The 14582-nt window shown below is 33.0% G+C and overlaps 1 protein-coding gene across 1 annotated transcript in view; it reads left to right on the plus strand.

The window, feature by feature from the left end:
* LOC149072396 (uncharacterized) overlaps positions 1-14582 on the plus strand; it is a 62116-nt gene that overhangs the window by 23534 nt on the left and 24000 nt on the right. The window contains exons 10-16 of the mRNA XM_089246711.1: positions 4040-4197; positions 5981-6088; positions 8666-8758; positions 9545-9671; positions 9893-10005; positions 12499-12559; positions 12715-12829. Coding sequence (XP_089102837.1) covers positions 4040-4197; positions 5981-6088; positions 8666-8758; positions 9545-9671; positions 9893-10005; positions 12499-12559; positions 12715-12829 — 775 coding nt within the window. The remainder of the gene's footprint in view (positions 1-4039; positions 4198-5980; positions 6089-8665; positions 8759-9544; positions 9672-9892; positions 10006-12498; positions 12560-12714; positions 12830-14582) is intronic.

Consider the following 14582-nt stretch of genomic DNA (forward strand, 5'->3'; position numbering starts at 1 on the left):
TAGGTATGGCATTAGCTTATTTCAAACAGGAAAAGAGTGTATGCAAGTGGTCACATTCTTTACCCCTGAAAAAAGTCTGGCCTTTCTTTTTTCTGCTATTAAATATATAACAGGACTACATCAACCAAGGAAAAAAACATGCTTAGGACATCAAACGAAAGGGACACCACAAAATAAATCTAGTAATTTTTTCCCAATGACAACCTCCCCTCTCATTGGAGTTGCCATCTGGTCTGAGGTACGAATAGTGTGCACAATGCGTAGTTTCATCCAGTGGTACTTCCATTATTAGCCATAGTAGCCTGTGACATGGATATCTCTAGATGACGACTGCCTCAGAATGAGGCAACTTCGACCGTCCTTTGGAGTGTTAATTGCATACCTTCCTGGGAACTGTCATGATGTTTTCCTAGGTAGCAAGGCTGTAGTGTGCCTTTTCGGAGCAGACTTTTCTTTGGAACCCTTCTTGAAAGGGTTTCTATCATAGGCGGAGATTGATTTGGAAGTCTGGGGAAGGGCAACATCATTATTGCGGGGGGGGGGGCACGAGGATGATGATGTGAATTCATATATACATTAGATAAGTCGAATCCACCTTTGACGCTGGGGGAGCAATGTCCCCCCCGTCCCCCCGTATCTCCGCCCATGCTTTCTATTAATCAAAATAAATATAAATTTTTAGAGCACCCCCCCCTATTCTGCTCGGGGGCCCCTAGGCACAACCACCTATATAACCTAGGTTATCTAGGTGGTCGTGCCCTAGGGCAGTGCCCCGGTTGCCCCAGCCTAGTTACTGCCCTGCTAGAGAGGCTTGAAAGCTTCTTCGAAATTTCCTTACTCCACCATCTGGGAATAATTCTCTCATATATCCCGAAAGACGTATATACAATGTATGAATTCTAAATTGTGACAATTTTTAGAACTGAGCTTTCAAAAACAAAAGGTATAAGACGTCTCTTCCTCTGATTTTTTTTTTTCAATCTAATTACTCATTTAGTACAGTACCAACATTAGAGATATTTTGTTTCATGAACAGCATAAAAACATTTAAGAACACAAAGGTCTAAAAATTTAGGATGTAGGCTATGTTGCTTGTAGCCCCAATAGTTGATTCTCTGATAAGAAAATGTATTTGCCAACTATTAAATAAATTATATCTGAGGTTTAGACTGATTGCAGTAGCGTTGCTAATATTCTACAACTTATACAAGGGCATCTTTTTGAATTGAATTTCAAGTTTGAATATTCAAATATTGAGATTACAATCTTGGATACTACTTGTGGCAAAAAACTCTTGGTTTTAAATAACATCGGCGTGCTCATATATAATGAATCCCACTTAAAGCGTTTTTCAAAAACTCGTCATAAAAAACGTTATAGGCGGGAAAACACTTTAAACGGGAAATTTCAAGTGTTAGTAAAAAGTTAGAATTACGAAAATAAGTCCTACTCAGAGTGAGAACTTTCCAAGTAGGAACGCTAAACGAAATACGCTTTATTTTTGTGAAAAAATCCCAGTACTCGATTCCTCTTTACTACTATTATTTACATTAGTTGCTCAAAAATAAAAATTAAAGATTCGAAAAATTATCAAAGTTATCGCATTGTAACATATCTTTGATAAAGATGATGAAATACTTTAAAAATATTTCAGAAATGTATGTCTGTTCAATATGATTCGAGCCACGATGAAGTGTAAGCTGGTGGACCACGCTAATTATTATTAGTCATTTATAAATTTTGTCAAATTAATTAAAACGCAATTTCCTCTCAATATACCATGTCTGATTACGATCTCAACTATCAACGCATTCCTGAAATAATGGAAAAATAAGCGTAATAAAATTAGTTCTTCCTGAACAATTTTTTCCCCTTCAAGATTTAAAAAGAGAAATTTTATTTTATTTTCAAAAGTCTAAAAAATTACAAGTTGGGGAGCGACTGCATAAATTTTTTTGGAGGGGCCGCAAAATTTTTTTTGCACCAGGCCGCGAAATTCCTAAGCCCGGCCCTGTATGGCATAATTAAAATGACAAAATCCGTAGAATTTGTTGATGTAGATGAAATTTAGCCAGATCTCACTAATGAGTATCTTTTGGTAACACATTGACGATGCCATCAGAATGTTAATCAAAGAAAATGATACTAACAAATCTATAATTGTCATATTTGTGAGAGATATTCAGAATTCTTAACTTTGTTCCTAAAGTTTTTATAAAAAGACAAAGAATGATACTTGTCAGCTGAACCTTGACCGCTTTCATTAAAAATGTTATCAGCAAATCACATACCAGGCTCTTCAAGAAAGAAAAAACATTCACTTTCACTAAAATAAATCAGAAGTAGTGAAGACAGAAGTGAAAGTATTAATTAAATTTATTTATATAGGCTAAATTGACGAGGTCTATTTATAAGTTTGAATAATTAATTTTTTTCCAAAAAATTATTTTGCTGCTGAAAGTTAGGTTTATTTTATTTTTTCTTCTGAAGAAAACCCTTATCCCTATTTATCCAGGTTAAATTCTACTAACTTTACGCAATTTCGTCTTATGCAATCATTTTGTGGAACCAATCAATCACAAAGCAAGGGATGCCTGTATCTCACAAAGAGGTTGTTAGACTAGCCCCCTCCCCGAGGGGGGGGACTTCTTGCTACAACAATGTGTTCTGAGGCCATCTTGTTGTCATTTCTGTTGCACCTTTGTGTCGGGAAAGATTCCCATAAACACTAGTCAGGTATAAAACTTGTGACGCATCTTATCGACCTGGACAAATGCTCCTGACTGGACCTTTTTGAAATCTAGTGTCTGTTTTCTGATTAGTCACAGAATTCAGATTGGTTTCCTCAATTTAACCATTAAATTTGATAATCTTTCTTCAGAAACAATGGTTTAGAGGTTGGTTTTCCAGCATCAAATTTGTTTTCTTTATTTTAGATGTTATTCTATGTGTCTTTTTATTCTATTCTTTAGAAGAACAAAAGGCTTCAATAATTGAGCTTAAAAGGTACTGAATGGTCCAAGAGTTCCAAACTATGTGTTTATTGTTGGTTATCTTTAAAAGCCAGACCAGTGCAGAGTCGGTGTCTAATAATAGAACTCACAGGAACAAAAATTAGCGTGCAATCCATTCAACAAAATGTAGCAGATTGAGTATTGCTTATAACAGGGGCAGCTCTTGGACCATGCGACCCTTGGGGGGCATAGGCTCCAAAACCTGGGGACTGAGACTTTTTGAACCCTCCTAATAAATTTTACAAGGGCTCTTCAATAATTTATGAGCTTACAATACAATTCACTACACCTTTCTCCCCCGCCCCGCCCTTGCATAAAGGCTCCAGTACGTATGAGACAACTAGCAACTTTCTGCTCCCTCCATGTCTTCTTCATGTTGGCACCTCCGTCCAGGAAGGCATGGGGTGCCATTTTATGAGGGGTGACAAATCTGAGATGAGAGGGTGAAAGCAGTTGGAAGCTAGAGGACAAGGGGACCATATAAAAATTTAGAATTTTTTATTTTGTGAGACACACTGTATTTCCACTCTGAAAACTGGTACAGGGTAGCTCTTGAATGCCTTTTGAGCATTTTTGAAATTATAATCATACCTCTATGACAGATGGTTGATGAGATAAGGCCGCATTAGCACTTACAGTACATCCTGCATAAAATTTAATTTTACATAAGGGGCCGTTCAAGTATTACGTCATCATCGATGGGGGAGAAGGGGGTTTCCGATTTGCTGACTTTTGATGACAAGGGGGAAGGGGGGTTTGGATAATGCTTACGTCATCAACCACCCTTTATGAAAATATGAGTTGGATTCCGAGGGGCAGAGCTGATGACAAAATTTTGCTGACAGGGGGGGGGTCAGCGTTTTGCTGACTTTTTCTGACAAGGGGGGGGGTCAAAAATGGCTAAACGTTTGCTATGTAATACTTGAACGGCCCCTAACATAATAAAATTCCATTTGAAATAATATTCAATAATATGCATTCCCTATAAAAGTACATTTTTTGCCTCTGATGGAATTTCTTTTCAGAATATCTTTATACTCATGACTTGAATACTGATGAATGCACAATAACTCGGCAGCCTCGTTTTGCACCTCTTTATTATTTCCCAAAAGGAGGTGGTTATATTGATTTGACTAGTGAATTTATTCTGTATCCAGATCAAGAATATAACTATCTCGATGATGTAAGTAGTAAAAATGCTTAATAGAAAATTTTAACTAAAATTATTAACTGAATTATTTATTAATTATTAACTGAAAAAACTCTTTGGCCAGTGTTTCCTAGTTACTTTGATAGCTATTTAATGCTTCTTTTTTTTGTTTTAAACTTTGAAAATTCACAGTGCAAAAAACATGAAGTGACTCTGAGGTGTTTCTTTAACACTTTGGTGTGCCTAGTGGATAATTTATTTATTTATACCATATTGTTAGCCCTGTAAGTCTATACAAGAGAATGCGGTTGAGTGAGACATAGGTATTGTTTGATATTGTACAAAAAACTACTGATATAGGGGGGGGGAGTCGCCAATAGAGCTGGTGAGTTTGTTCCATTCACCAATAATATGAGGAAAGAAGCTGTATTTAATACAGTCAATAGAAGCAAAAATACGTTTTATTTTAAGGGAATAGTCGAGTCTTCTGGAGATGTAGGATGGTGTGGCTAGAATACCAGAAGTATCAAAGTTAAGATGACCATGGAAAATCTTATAAAGCAGGGTTAGTCGAGAAATAAGATGGAAAGTAAAGAGGTTGAAGAGATTAAGTTCGTTTTCAAGTTCAGACATGGAAACAAAAGATGACCAGCAGTTGTGGAAATAGGTGGATTTATTCCAGTTTGTCTATATCACTAGAGGTGCAGGGGATCCCAGATTTCAGCTGTGTAGGAAAGTATGGGTGAGATATAAGTTTGTGGCAGAGTAGTCTGATATCTCGAGTGGAATGTTTAAAGTTGAAGTTAAGAAGAAAGATTTTTGTTGAGACATTTCTGGAAGACATAATCAACATGTTTGTTCCAACATTGGTCAGCTGAGATCATGATGCCAAGGTATTTAATTCGAGAAACTTAGGATATGGTTAAATTGTTGATTGGGTAAGAGTATTCAAGAAATAGTAATTTACGGGTAACTCTCATGAGAGAACTGTTTTTGAAATATTGTTAGGCATCTGCCGTAATGAAAACCAGTTAGAGATGGAAGCCAGATTACATTTGATATGTTCTTGGTGAATGATGCGGTAAATTACGCTGTCACCTGCAAAGAACAACATATGGGTATGGGTATTTTCTTGGATAAGTATTTAATATTATGTTAGAATTAGATTGATTACATACATATATAGATAGGCAATAATTTATATAGCGGGAGCAGAAAATTTCAGACATCTTATCTCCTCGATGTCCGGGTGAAACACTGAGTTCCATTACATAGCACTAGGTGGTGTTGTATATCCTACGCGATAATCTTTATCAGTCCTATTGGTTTAGTCTTTTTTATAAGGACACCACAGATTTTGAATACATAAACTGAAGTATGATATTCATCTATTTAATGTAGCTGATTAGGTGTTTTGCAGCCATTGTCAGATTAAAGGTAAATTTTTTAGCTTTCTGCTGTCATTTGTTATGGTTACTCTATTTTTTAAAATTAATTTAAGATTAAACCTAAGGAATGACTGCCTTCAAACACCAAAATTCATCTTTCATCTGACTGTTAATTTTCTGAAAAGAATTGCTGTAAGTTTTTTCAATCACAAATTTTCATTAAGAGCTTTCATTATTTTTCTTTCTTTTCTTGAGTTTTCAGTTGGCTGGACACTAAAATGAATCAACATTGCCGTAATTATAGCATGCCTATCAAAACTTCATTTTGTCTCCCTTCTATGATATTTATTCTGACTGAATCATATTTGTTTTTCTTTATATATATTTTTTATTGCTTAACAGCTTTGTTTTTGGATATAATTTTATAGGGAGTCTACAAAGGATTGCCTGTTCACATATACGAAACTTCAATTGATGGATATTTACTTGGCAATCGTACTATTGGGAGGACTATTTTCACACGCTATTATTTCAAAGTAATATCATTTATTACAACATTTGTTATTTTTCAAGAAGTGTAAGGGTCACATAAATCCATTAAATTGAGAAGTTGTTCTTACTGAAAATTACTTTTTTATTATTTTATACCATTGAAGTTTTATTGTTAAAACAGTACTTTTCTAATCTGATAATTTCACCGTTTGACTTTTTCATAAATATTCATTGTGATATGTACATTTGTCTATATATATACAGTCCATCTCAAAAATTTAGATAATGCATTTTTCTTATGTAACAAGAAAAATATGGTGAGTAAAATTAGCACATTTTAATGTATAGTACCTGAAGCATTTCTACATTTATATAAAAAAAATTCTATGAAAGAATATTTAGAATACTTATACTATCGAAAGTATAAAAAATGACTGTCTCAAAAAGTTTAGAGAAAATTCAAATTTACAAAAATTGCAGGCTTTTAATAACTAATAGACTTTTCATTTTTTTAACAACCTCAAACACATTATCCATGGATCCAATTGAATTCTGTAGGGTTTCGACATCAAAACTTTGCCCTGTTTCCTCAATAGTTTGTGTTTTATCCATGTTTCCTTCAAGTCATCAACAGTTGAATACTGTATTTCTTTTGCCTTACTAAATTACTGTAGTTGACTACTGTATACATTTATCATAAGTATGCCTCATACATTCCTAATAGGATTCAAGTCAGGACTCATCGATGACCAGTTTAAAACCAATATATTTTTGCAATTAAAGAGCTTTTTTGTGGCAGCAGATCTTCGAATAGACACATTATAATAATGTTGAAATCTCAAGTTTGGTCCTCTTAAATCTTCTCTTATCAGTAGCAAATTGTACTCAAGGGTCTGCTTGCAAGCATCAGAGTTTTGATGACCAATTTCAAAAGTTAAGGAAGCCTGACCACATTAGAAGCAAATGCTGCATACCCTTATCAAAGCTCCACCTTATCGTCTGCTTAGAACATTCATCTGGAACATGTGATTTTCATTCTTTTTGCGCCACTAAATATGATACCAAGTTATTTGTTTCCATAAAACATGATTTCGTACCCATTTCAGTCTCTCTTCTCCACCTCTCTTTTGTTTTTCCTTGTGACAGGCGATTTCCTAACTACTTTTTTCTGAATCAAATACAAGTTTTTCTTATATGTCTATAAATTGTATCTCTTGCGATTTTCACTCCAAAATCTTTCATAATTTCATGCAAGGTCATTTTTTGCATTGAAACCAATCTTCCAATGGTTTTGTTTTCACATAAACTTGTACTGCGTTGCCTACCACAACCAGATTTTGGCTTTTGGGACACGTTGAGCCAATACACATTAGAAACTTCATTTCAACTTGCTCAAAGCAATAGCAATGCTTTTTATAGCCTTTTTGTTTGCTTTCAAATGAAGTACTCAAAGGATTTTTCATCATACAAAATATGCGATGACTTCGGCAATTTTTTAAAATGGAAACCAATCTGATAGCTTTCGACTTTTATACTATCACATTCCTGATATACCATATAGACACAATCTTCAAAATTTGCATATAATCAGAAGTTTTTCTAAACTTTTGAGACAGCTATTTTTAAAGTTTTTCAGTTTAAAAAATCCAAAAGTTATTTTCCTCGACAATGATCAAAGTTTAAAGGAGGTTTTTACATTCTGATTACAAGCAAAAAAAAAATCAAAATTTTAAACATATCCCATGGTACAGTTAAAAATCTATAGTGTTCAAACTTTTGAGACAGACCGTATATGTGTGTGTATATATATAAACATTTTTAAAAGACATTTCAAATGTGTACTGAAGTAATAATTTCATTTTGAAGTTGGGCCTTGGGTAATTGGATAAAGTAATCACAATTTATATCAAAGGATCTGTCACAAAAATGTTTTCACTCTGTTGAAAACCTGTGTTACTGTGCATATTAATTGATTTAATAGACAACATATTAACTTATGTATTTGAGTTGAAATTAAATATTTAAAGAAACATTTTATATATACATTTATACATATATATATATATATATTTATACATATATATATATATATATATTTATACATATATATATATATATATATACATTTTATATATAAACATTTTATTATACATACATACACACACCAAATATTGATTGTTTTTTTTTTTGCAAAACAAATAATTTTTCTTATACAATCTATTTTTTTATGTATTCATATTTTTTCCAGATTTATAAATGTATAACATAATCCTGGGGAAAACTTTAGGAAAAGTTATAAATATATCGTAGAGTAGTTTCCATTTTCTCAGATGATATTAACTGAAATATAATTTCATGTAATCTAGTATGTTTCTATTCATAAGAATATGCTTCTATTCATAAGAATATGCTTCTATTCATAAGAATATGCTTCTATTCATAAGAATATGCTTCTATTCATAAGAATATGCTTCTATTCACATATGCTAAGAATCATTCAGCTAAGATAACAATAGAGGAAAGAGAATTCCTTTCCATTACCATTTTCTTTGAATTTCATTATTCTTTTCCTTTTTTGTGCATAAAGAACTAAATTTTGGTTTGTTTTTCAATTTATATAGGATAAGGTAACTGATAATGAAAATGTTGTACCTGGTGCTCTAACTGCTATTGAAATTGCACTCTATCCAAATAAAGATGATCTGAATCAGGCAGTAAGTTTTATTCAATCCTCAAACATGCTAAATTTCCATTTTACTTTCTAGTGCAAGTGCCTTTTTAAAACTGTTTCCTTAGTTATGCATTAGATTAAGTTTATCAAACAGGAAATCATGGACTGTCAAATACAAATAGTGATTTCTGATTGTACAGTAGTCAGAAACATTAGCTTAAATTATCTTACCTTAATATATATTATATTGTATTATAATTATATATATAATATCTTATCTCATAAAATATAAGCATTTGGAATTTCAGATACAGTGAATTCCTATTCAATAGGAAATAGCACAAATACTCAAACTGTCTACAATGATAATCTCAAGACCGTAGTAGGGGAGGGGGGACTTGGAGGTCTGGTCCCCTCCCCGAAATGTGAGAAAATGACCAAAAAAAAAGAGAAAAAGATGGTCAAATCTATTGTTCTATCACTTTAGTCCCCCCTGAACAAAATTTCTGGCTAGGAGCCTGGATAATCTGTCTATAACAATATTTCTCTAGGTCCCTACAGTATCGTTATAGACAGATTTCACTGTAATTTAAAAATGAGAAAAAAAATATGAAGATTTTAGAAATAATGAAAATGGTATTAAATTTTTTTTAAATTGTCCAAAATCTCCTTTTATAACAGAAAAAAATTTGTAAAAAATATAGAAAATAATGTTAGAATATTTTTTTTATGTTAATGCAGATTGAAGTTTTTATTATGAAATTGCAGATGTATGATAACATAAAACACTTATAAAATAAAATATTTCCCCCCCCCCTTCTCCCCGCAGATTCAGCTTACTATCAATTTTTATGCCTTTTCAACACAAATACCATACAGAAGAAGCCTTTTCAGTGTAGCAGATTGTTTTAAAAACAACGATGATTCATTATGGGTGACAATATCTTTTCCTGCTGGTAAGGAAATATTTGATTTTATCATGCTGATATCCATGTTGAATTAATTTCTATAAACTGGGAATAATTAACCATTATGTTGTTGCATTTTTTTCTATTTTGCCAGACTATGAAATCCAATGGAATACTTAAACTTAATATCTAAAATGGTTATTAAAGTCTGTATCAATCATGAGAGCAAACTGCCAATTTTTGATTCATTCACGTTTTTCTTTATTTAGATCCTTCCATACTTAGTAAACTGCAGGATGAAGGACCAAAAATTGAAGTAGAGGTTTTTGGTAGCATTTTGCAAAACTCTGAACTTAATCCTTTGAGGGTTCCTACAATGCTGGTGAGCAAGAAAAAAATAAACACGTTTCTTTTCATCAGAGAAAACATGTTTTATTTTTATCTGTGTATGTGTATTAACATGTTTCATATACTCTTTGCTTATTTCATATACATATATACAGGGTGATTATAAAAAACTATCCCGACATATGGGCCCCTAACTATCATACCATTCACAGAAATTGAATGAAATTTTGGCATAAGGTATTTTGATGTATGCGCTCAAGAATGATATGGAAAACAACAGTGTCACTCTAACAGTTACGGTTACAGTGAGAAAATTTCGAAAATATCAAATGACAACACCAATTTTTTTGTATTGGAATGTGATCTCCATTGTGAAAAACCCTAAATAGCGTTCGAACAGCAACTGTAGCATGAAAATCACCGGCGGTAGATAGGCTAAAAGTGAGGACAACCAATAAGGACAGAGAAGCAGCATAAAATAAAGCATTTTATTGTGTTTCACAAATTTTCCACATGACCTTGTGGAGGACTAATCAGGCTGGGATCTCAGCCGAAGAAACGGTGTGACGAATGAAACGAACATTAATGCTCTGGTGCACAGCAAAGTCCTTTTTACTTTTTCCTTGCCTAGCTCCGGGGATTTTCGTGCTACAGGTGCCATTCCAACGCTATTTAGTGTTTTTCAGTATGGAGATCGCATTCCAATACAAAAAACTTGGTGTTGCCATTTGATATTTTCGAAATTTTCTCACTGTAACGTAACTGTTAGAGTGACACTGTTGTTTTCCATATCATTATTGAGCGCATACCTCAAAACACCTTATGCCAAAATTTCATTCAGTTTCTGTGAATGGTATGATAGTTAGGGGCCCATATGTCAGGATAGTTTTTTTATAATCACCCCATATATATATTAGTAAGAAAAAGTTGAATTTTAGGTAGGTTTTGTATTTTTACTTTTTATTTTCCATTTTCAACTTTTAAACACACTTTTATGGAGGTGTCTATTTAATATGGTGCTATTCATGTATATTTTTGTATTTTTCTGGTTTTTTTAATTTTTGTATTTTCTCATATTTGCTTTAGAAAAATTTTTGCTGTTTGGAGCAATGTGGGGGTTCCCCCTTGAGAATGACCTCCTCATTGTTTCATTTTATTTTTGTATTTTTCGTCTTTTCATTTTCTTTTTAATTATATATATATATATGCATATAGTATAGCCTTGATTATTTGAAGTAATTGAGACCGGTCTATGTTGATAAATCAAAATTTCCGGATAACTGAATATGAAATCTGATTCACCAATAGCCCAAAGGGTACAGTCAAACTTTGTGAGGACTAAATCAGTTAAGACAAATTCGTGCCCTATATGAAATAAATATTTTTCACATTGAACATACAGTCAATTCATGATAACTCGAACTCTGATAGATCAAATATCTGTTTAAGTCGAAGTTTTCACTCAGCCCCAGAACTTTTTCCGTATTTTAATATCAAAAATTTCCCTTAACTCAAGTTTGCTTCCTTCAAGTCAAAGTTTTTGGGAATGAGAGTAATTTAAAAAGTAGCATTTAGCAATAGAATTTAACAGATTCATTTATCTTCTTGCAAAATGTGGATGACTTTCTAACGAAAAAGAGAGATAAGCAGTCAAAAATTACTGCATTTTTTGAAAGGAAACAATTGTGTATACACTTTATTTATGATTTGTTTCATTTATACGAGTATCATGTATGCATCCATCCACAATACAATATGTACGTCTAGTTTATTTCTAATTGAGAAGAACTTATCTTTTCGAATTTCTTCATCTCAAGTAGTTTGGCATGCTTTACCAAAACAATATTCGTAAATAGAGCTGTTACCAGTATAAATTTTACTTTTTCCCACTCTGAAATCAGAATTTCCAATAAGTCGAACTAACAATAACTCAAAAATTGTTGTCGGCTTCTGCACATTCGACTTTGAGATTTTACTGTAATTTTACATTTTTTTAAGTACAAAGGATTTGTGGTGTATCTTTGGCTTTGGATAAGAATATAATAACTATATGTTATACATCTTGAAAGTATGTATGTGCCCATGTTCTCTCTCATACTTTTTTTTATTGAACAAAACACGTAGCATAACATACATAAGAAGGACAGAATAACAAAGACAAAAATACACACACAAAAAATAAACAAAAAGGGACATATACATACACCCACTATGTGACCTTCAAGGGACTACTCATCTTCCCAGAAGGTCAATAATACTCTTGAGTTATTTTATTTGTGAAAATTCCTTTCATGGTTATCATTGGAAAAGAAATATACACAGTATTTTATCCATTTTATTTGTCATGTCTGTAATATTATTATAAAAATCACTTTGGAATTATTAAAGATGTGTAGTGCACAAGGTATTCATATTTCATATTTATGCGCACTAGTTGATTCATATTTGAAAAAAAATTGAAAAGAGTTAATGTGTGTGAAGTCCTATTTATCAATTTTCTTTTCTATTTTTTGAATTTTGATTTTAGCTGGATATATCAAATGCAATCTATGTTACTCTTCAAATACTAGAAAAACCTCCAATTGAATGTAAGCATTTATATATTGTTTATGATGATGTGTGAAATATCATTCATGTATAAGTTTTATAGTTTTCCACTATTGTACAGTATTCTCACAAATGTAACTGCTTTAAGTTGTTTTCTGTAAGGTGTTGCTAATATTTTTTTCTCTAATTTTATTAGTGGACTTCATTGGTGAAGAAACAGACTTCACCATATCCAATACCAAACGTGTTGTACCCATATCTGACTTTGAAAGCTGTGGTAAAATATGCACTGAGACTGAAAGTGCATGTTGGTATGGCCAATTTTTTCTTTGAAAAAAATATATTCCAATAAATTTGTTTTTTGAATAAACTACTTTCATGATGAAAAAGACCAAATTTCTACCTAAGTGACACGTATTTTGGTCATCTAAAATATGAAATCTTTTGCATTAACAATCTTAGAATGTGAAGAATTGTTATAATTGTCATAACTTTAAAAATCCATACATATATAATGTAGCAGTGCATATGTGAGCACAATAATTTATAGAACACAGACTATTCTGAATGATTCTGTCTTTGGATATATTATGCATGATATTATTTCTTGTAAGAAATTCATTAATCACTCTTTTCTATTTTTATTTTCTTATCTTTTAACATGTGAACAATGGTCTGTTTGACCTTCTCTCTGCCATTTACTAGATATCTTGCTTAACCTGGTGTTTTGTATTTTGGCAATGCCAAGATATCGCTCCTCCTTTAAAGCCTCTTATTTCAGCTGATGAATTGAGGGCAATTACCCTCTGGGTTACATAAGGCAGACAAAGAGACTCATAAAAAACCAAGATTGAATGAGCATGCTCATTGTGTTAGGAATCAAGAATGTCAAAAATTGACCATCACTTCACACTGCTGGCAGGAGGGCCACAGATTAAAATTTCATAAAGTGATCGTTTTTCACAAAGGCTATGGCTGATTTCGAATTCTACGAGGACTCATAAATTTGTACCTTCAAAAATATATTAGTAAATCATAATAAATCACCTCTGATCACAGCGCTTATGGCTTTGGCTCATTAAGAGCAGGAATTGTAATAAATTCCACTAGACAAATCTCTCTCTCTCTCAAATAGCTCCATTTCGTAAGCAACCAATCAGAAATGTGCATAAGACTTACATGCATGCTTTCAGCTTCATTCTGACCATGACATTTGACTTGAACAGACATTCCCTGAAGATGACACTCATAGTGTTTCGAAATGCATCAGAATTTTGTATTTTTCCCTGTATTGGTATTTTTTGTTGGTTCCTTCTGAGAGCATATATTGGGCAAAGGCTTATTTACTCTTTCATATTTTAAAAATTATATCACCAGATCTCATTATCATGGAGGCCTCCTATACACCCCCTAGGCCCCTGGATAGTTCCATGCATTAGAACAGCACCTGGGCACATTTACCAGATCGTTAAAAATTTCTAGCCAGAATCATTCTCAAAGATAGCCAAACAGTAGCCCAAAACATTTTTACTTGTGCTGTCATCCAGAAACACCTCATGAACTACATTGAAACTACGAAAAATCATCTCACTCTCGTTGCGCAAACTACAGTTTAATGGTAACATAGCCTACAAAAAATTGCAATGTGGTTTATAGTTTTTCTTTTATTCACAATCCCCTTCTTACTGCAGTGTTTCCCAAAGTGTGTGTTGTGGCTCCTAGGAGCTCCACCAGCCCTTGTCAGGGAGTTGCAGTGAGCTGGAGATATTGATTTGTGTGTCTATTTATTCTTTGAAATTGTTCTTTTATGAAGGAAAATATCTACTTAAGTATTCTGGGGAGCCACAGATGAATCCTGAATTGGGTATAGGAGCTGCAGGTGAGACAGAGTTTGAGAACGACGATCTCACTGAGTAAATTTATGCCAGCATAGGTACTCGATATTCTCTCCTGGACTGTTTTAAGGACCCCACCCAGACCCAGACATGGCCTTGAGTGCATGGGTGGGGGGGGGGGGGCTCATGATAATGAAATTTGATGCAATAATGTTTCCTTAGCAGTAAG

The sequence above is a fragment of the Pholcus phalangioides genome, unplaced genomic scaffold (assembly GCF_987345545.1).
Source record: "Pholcus phalangioides strain wild (caught in Gottingen) unplaced genomic scaffold, Ppha-v1.0 ptg000017l_1, whole genome shotgun sequence".
Classification (NCBI taxonomy): Eukaryota; Metazoa; Arthropoda; class Arachnida; order Araneae; family Pholcidae; genus Pholcus; species Pholcus phalangioides.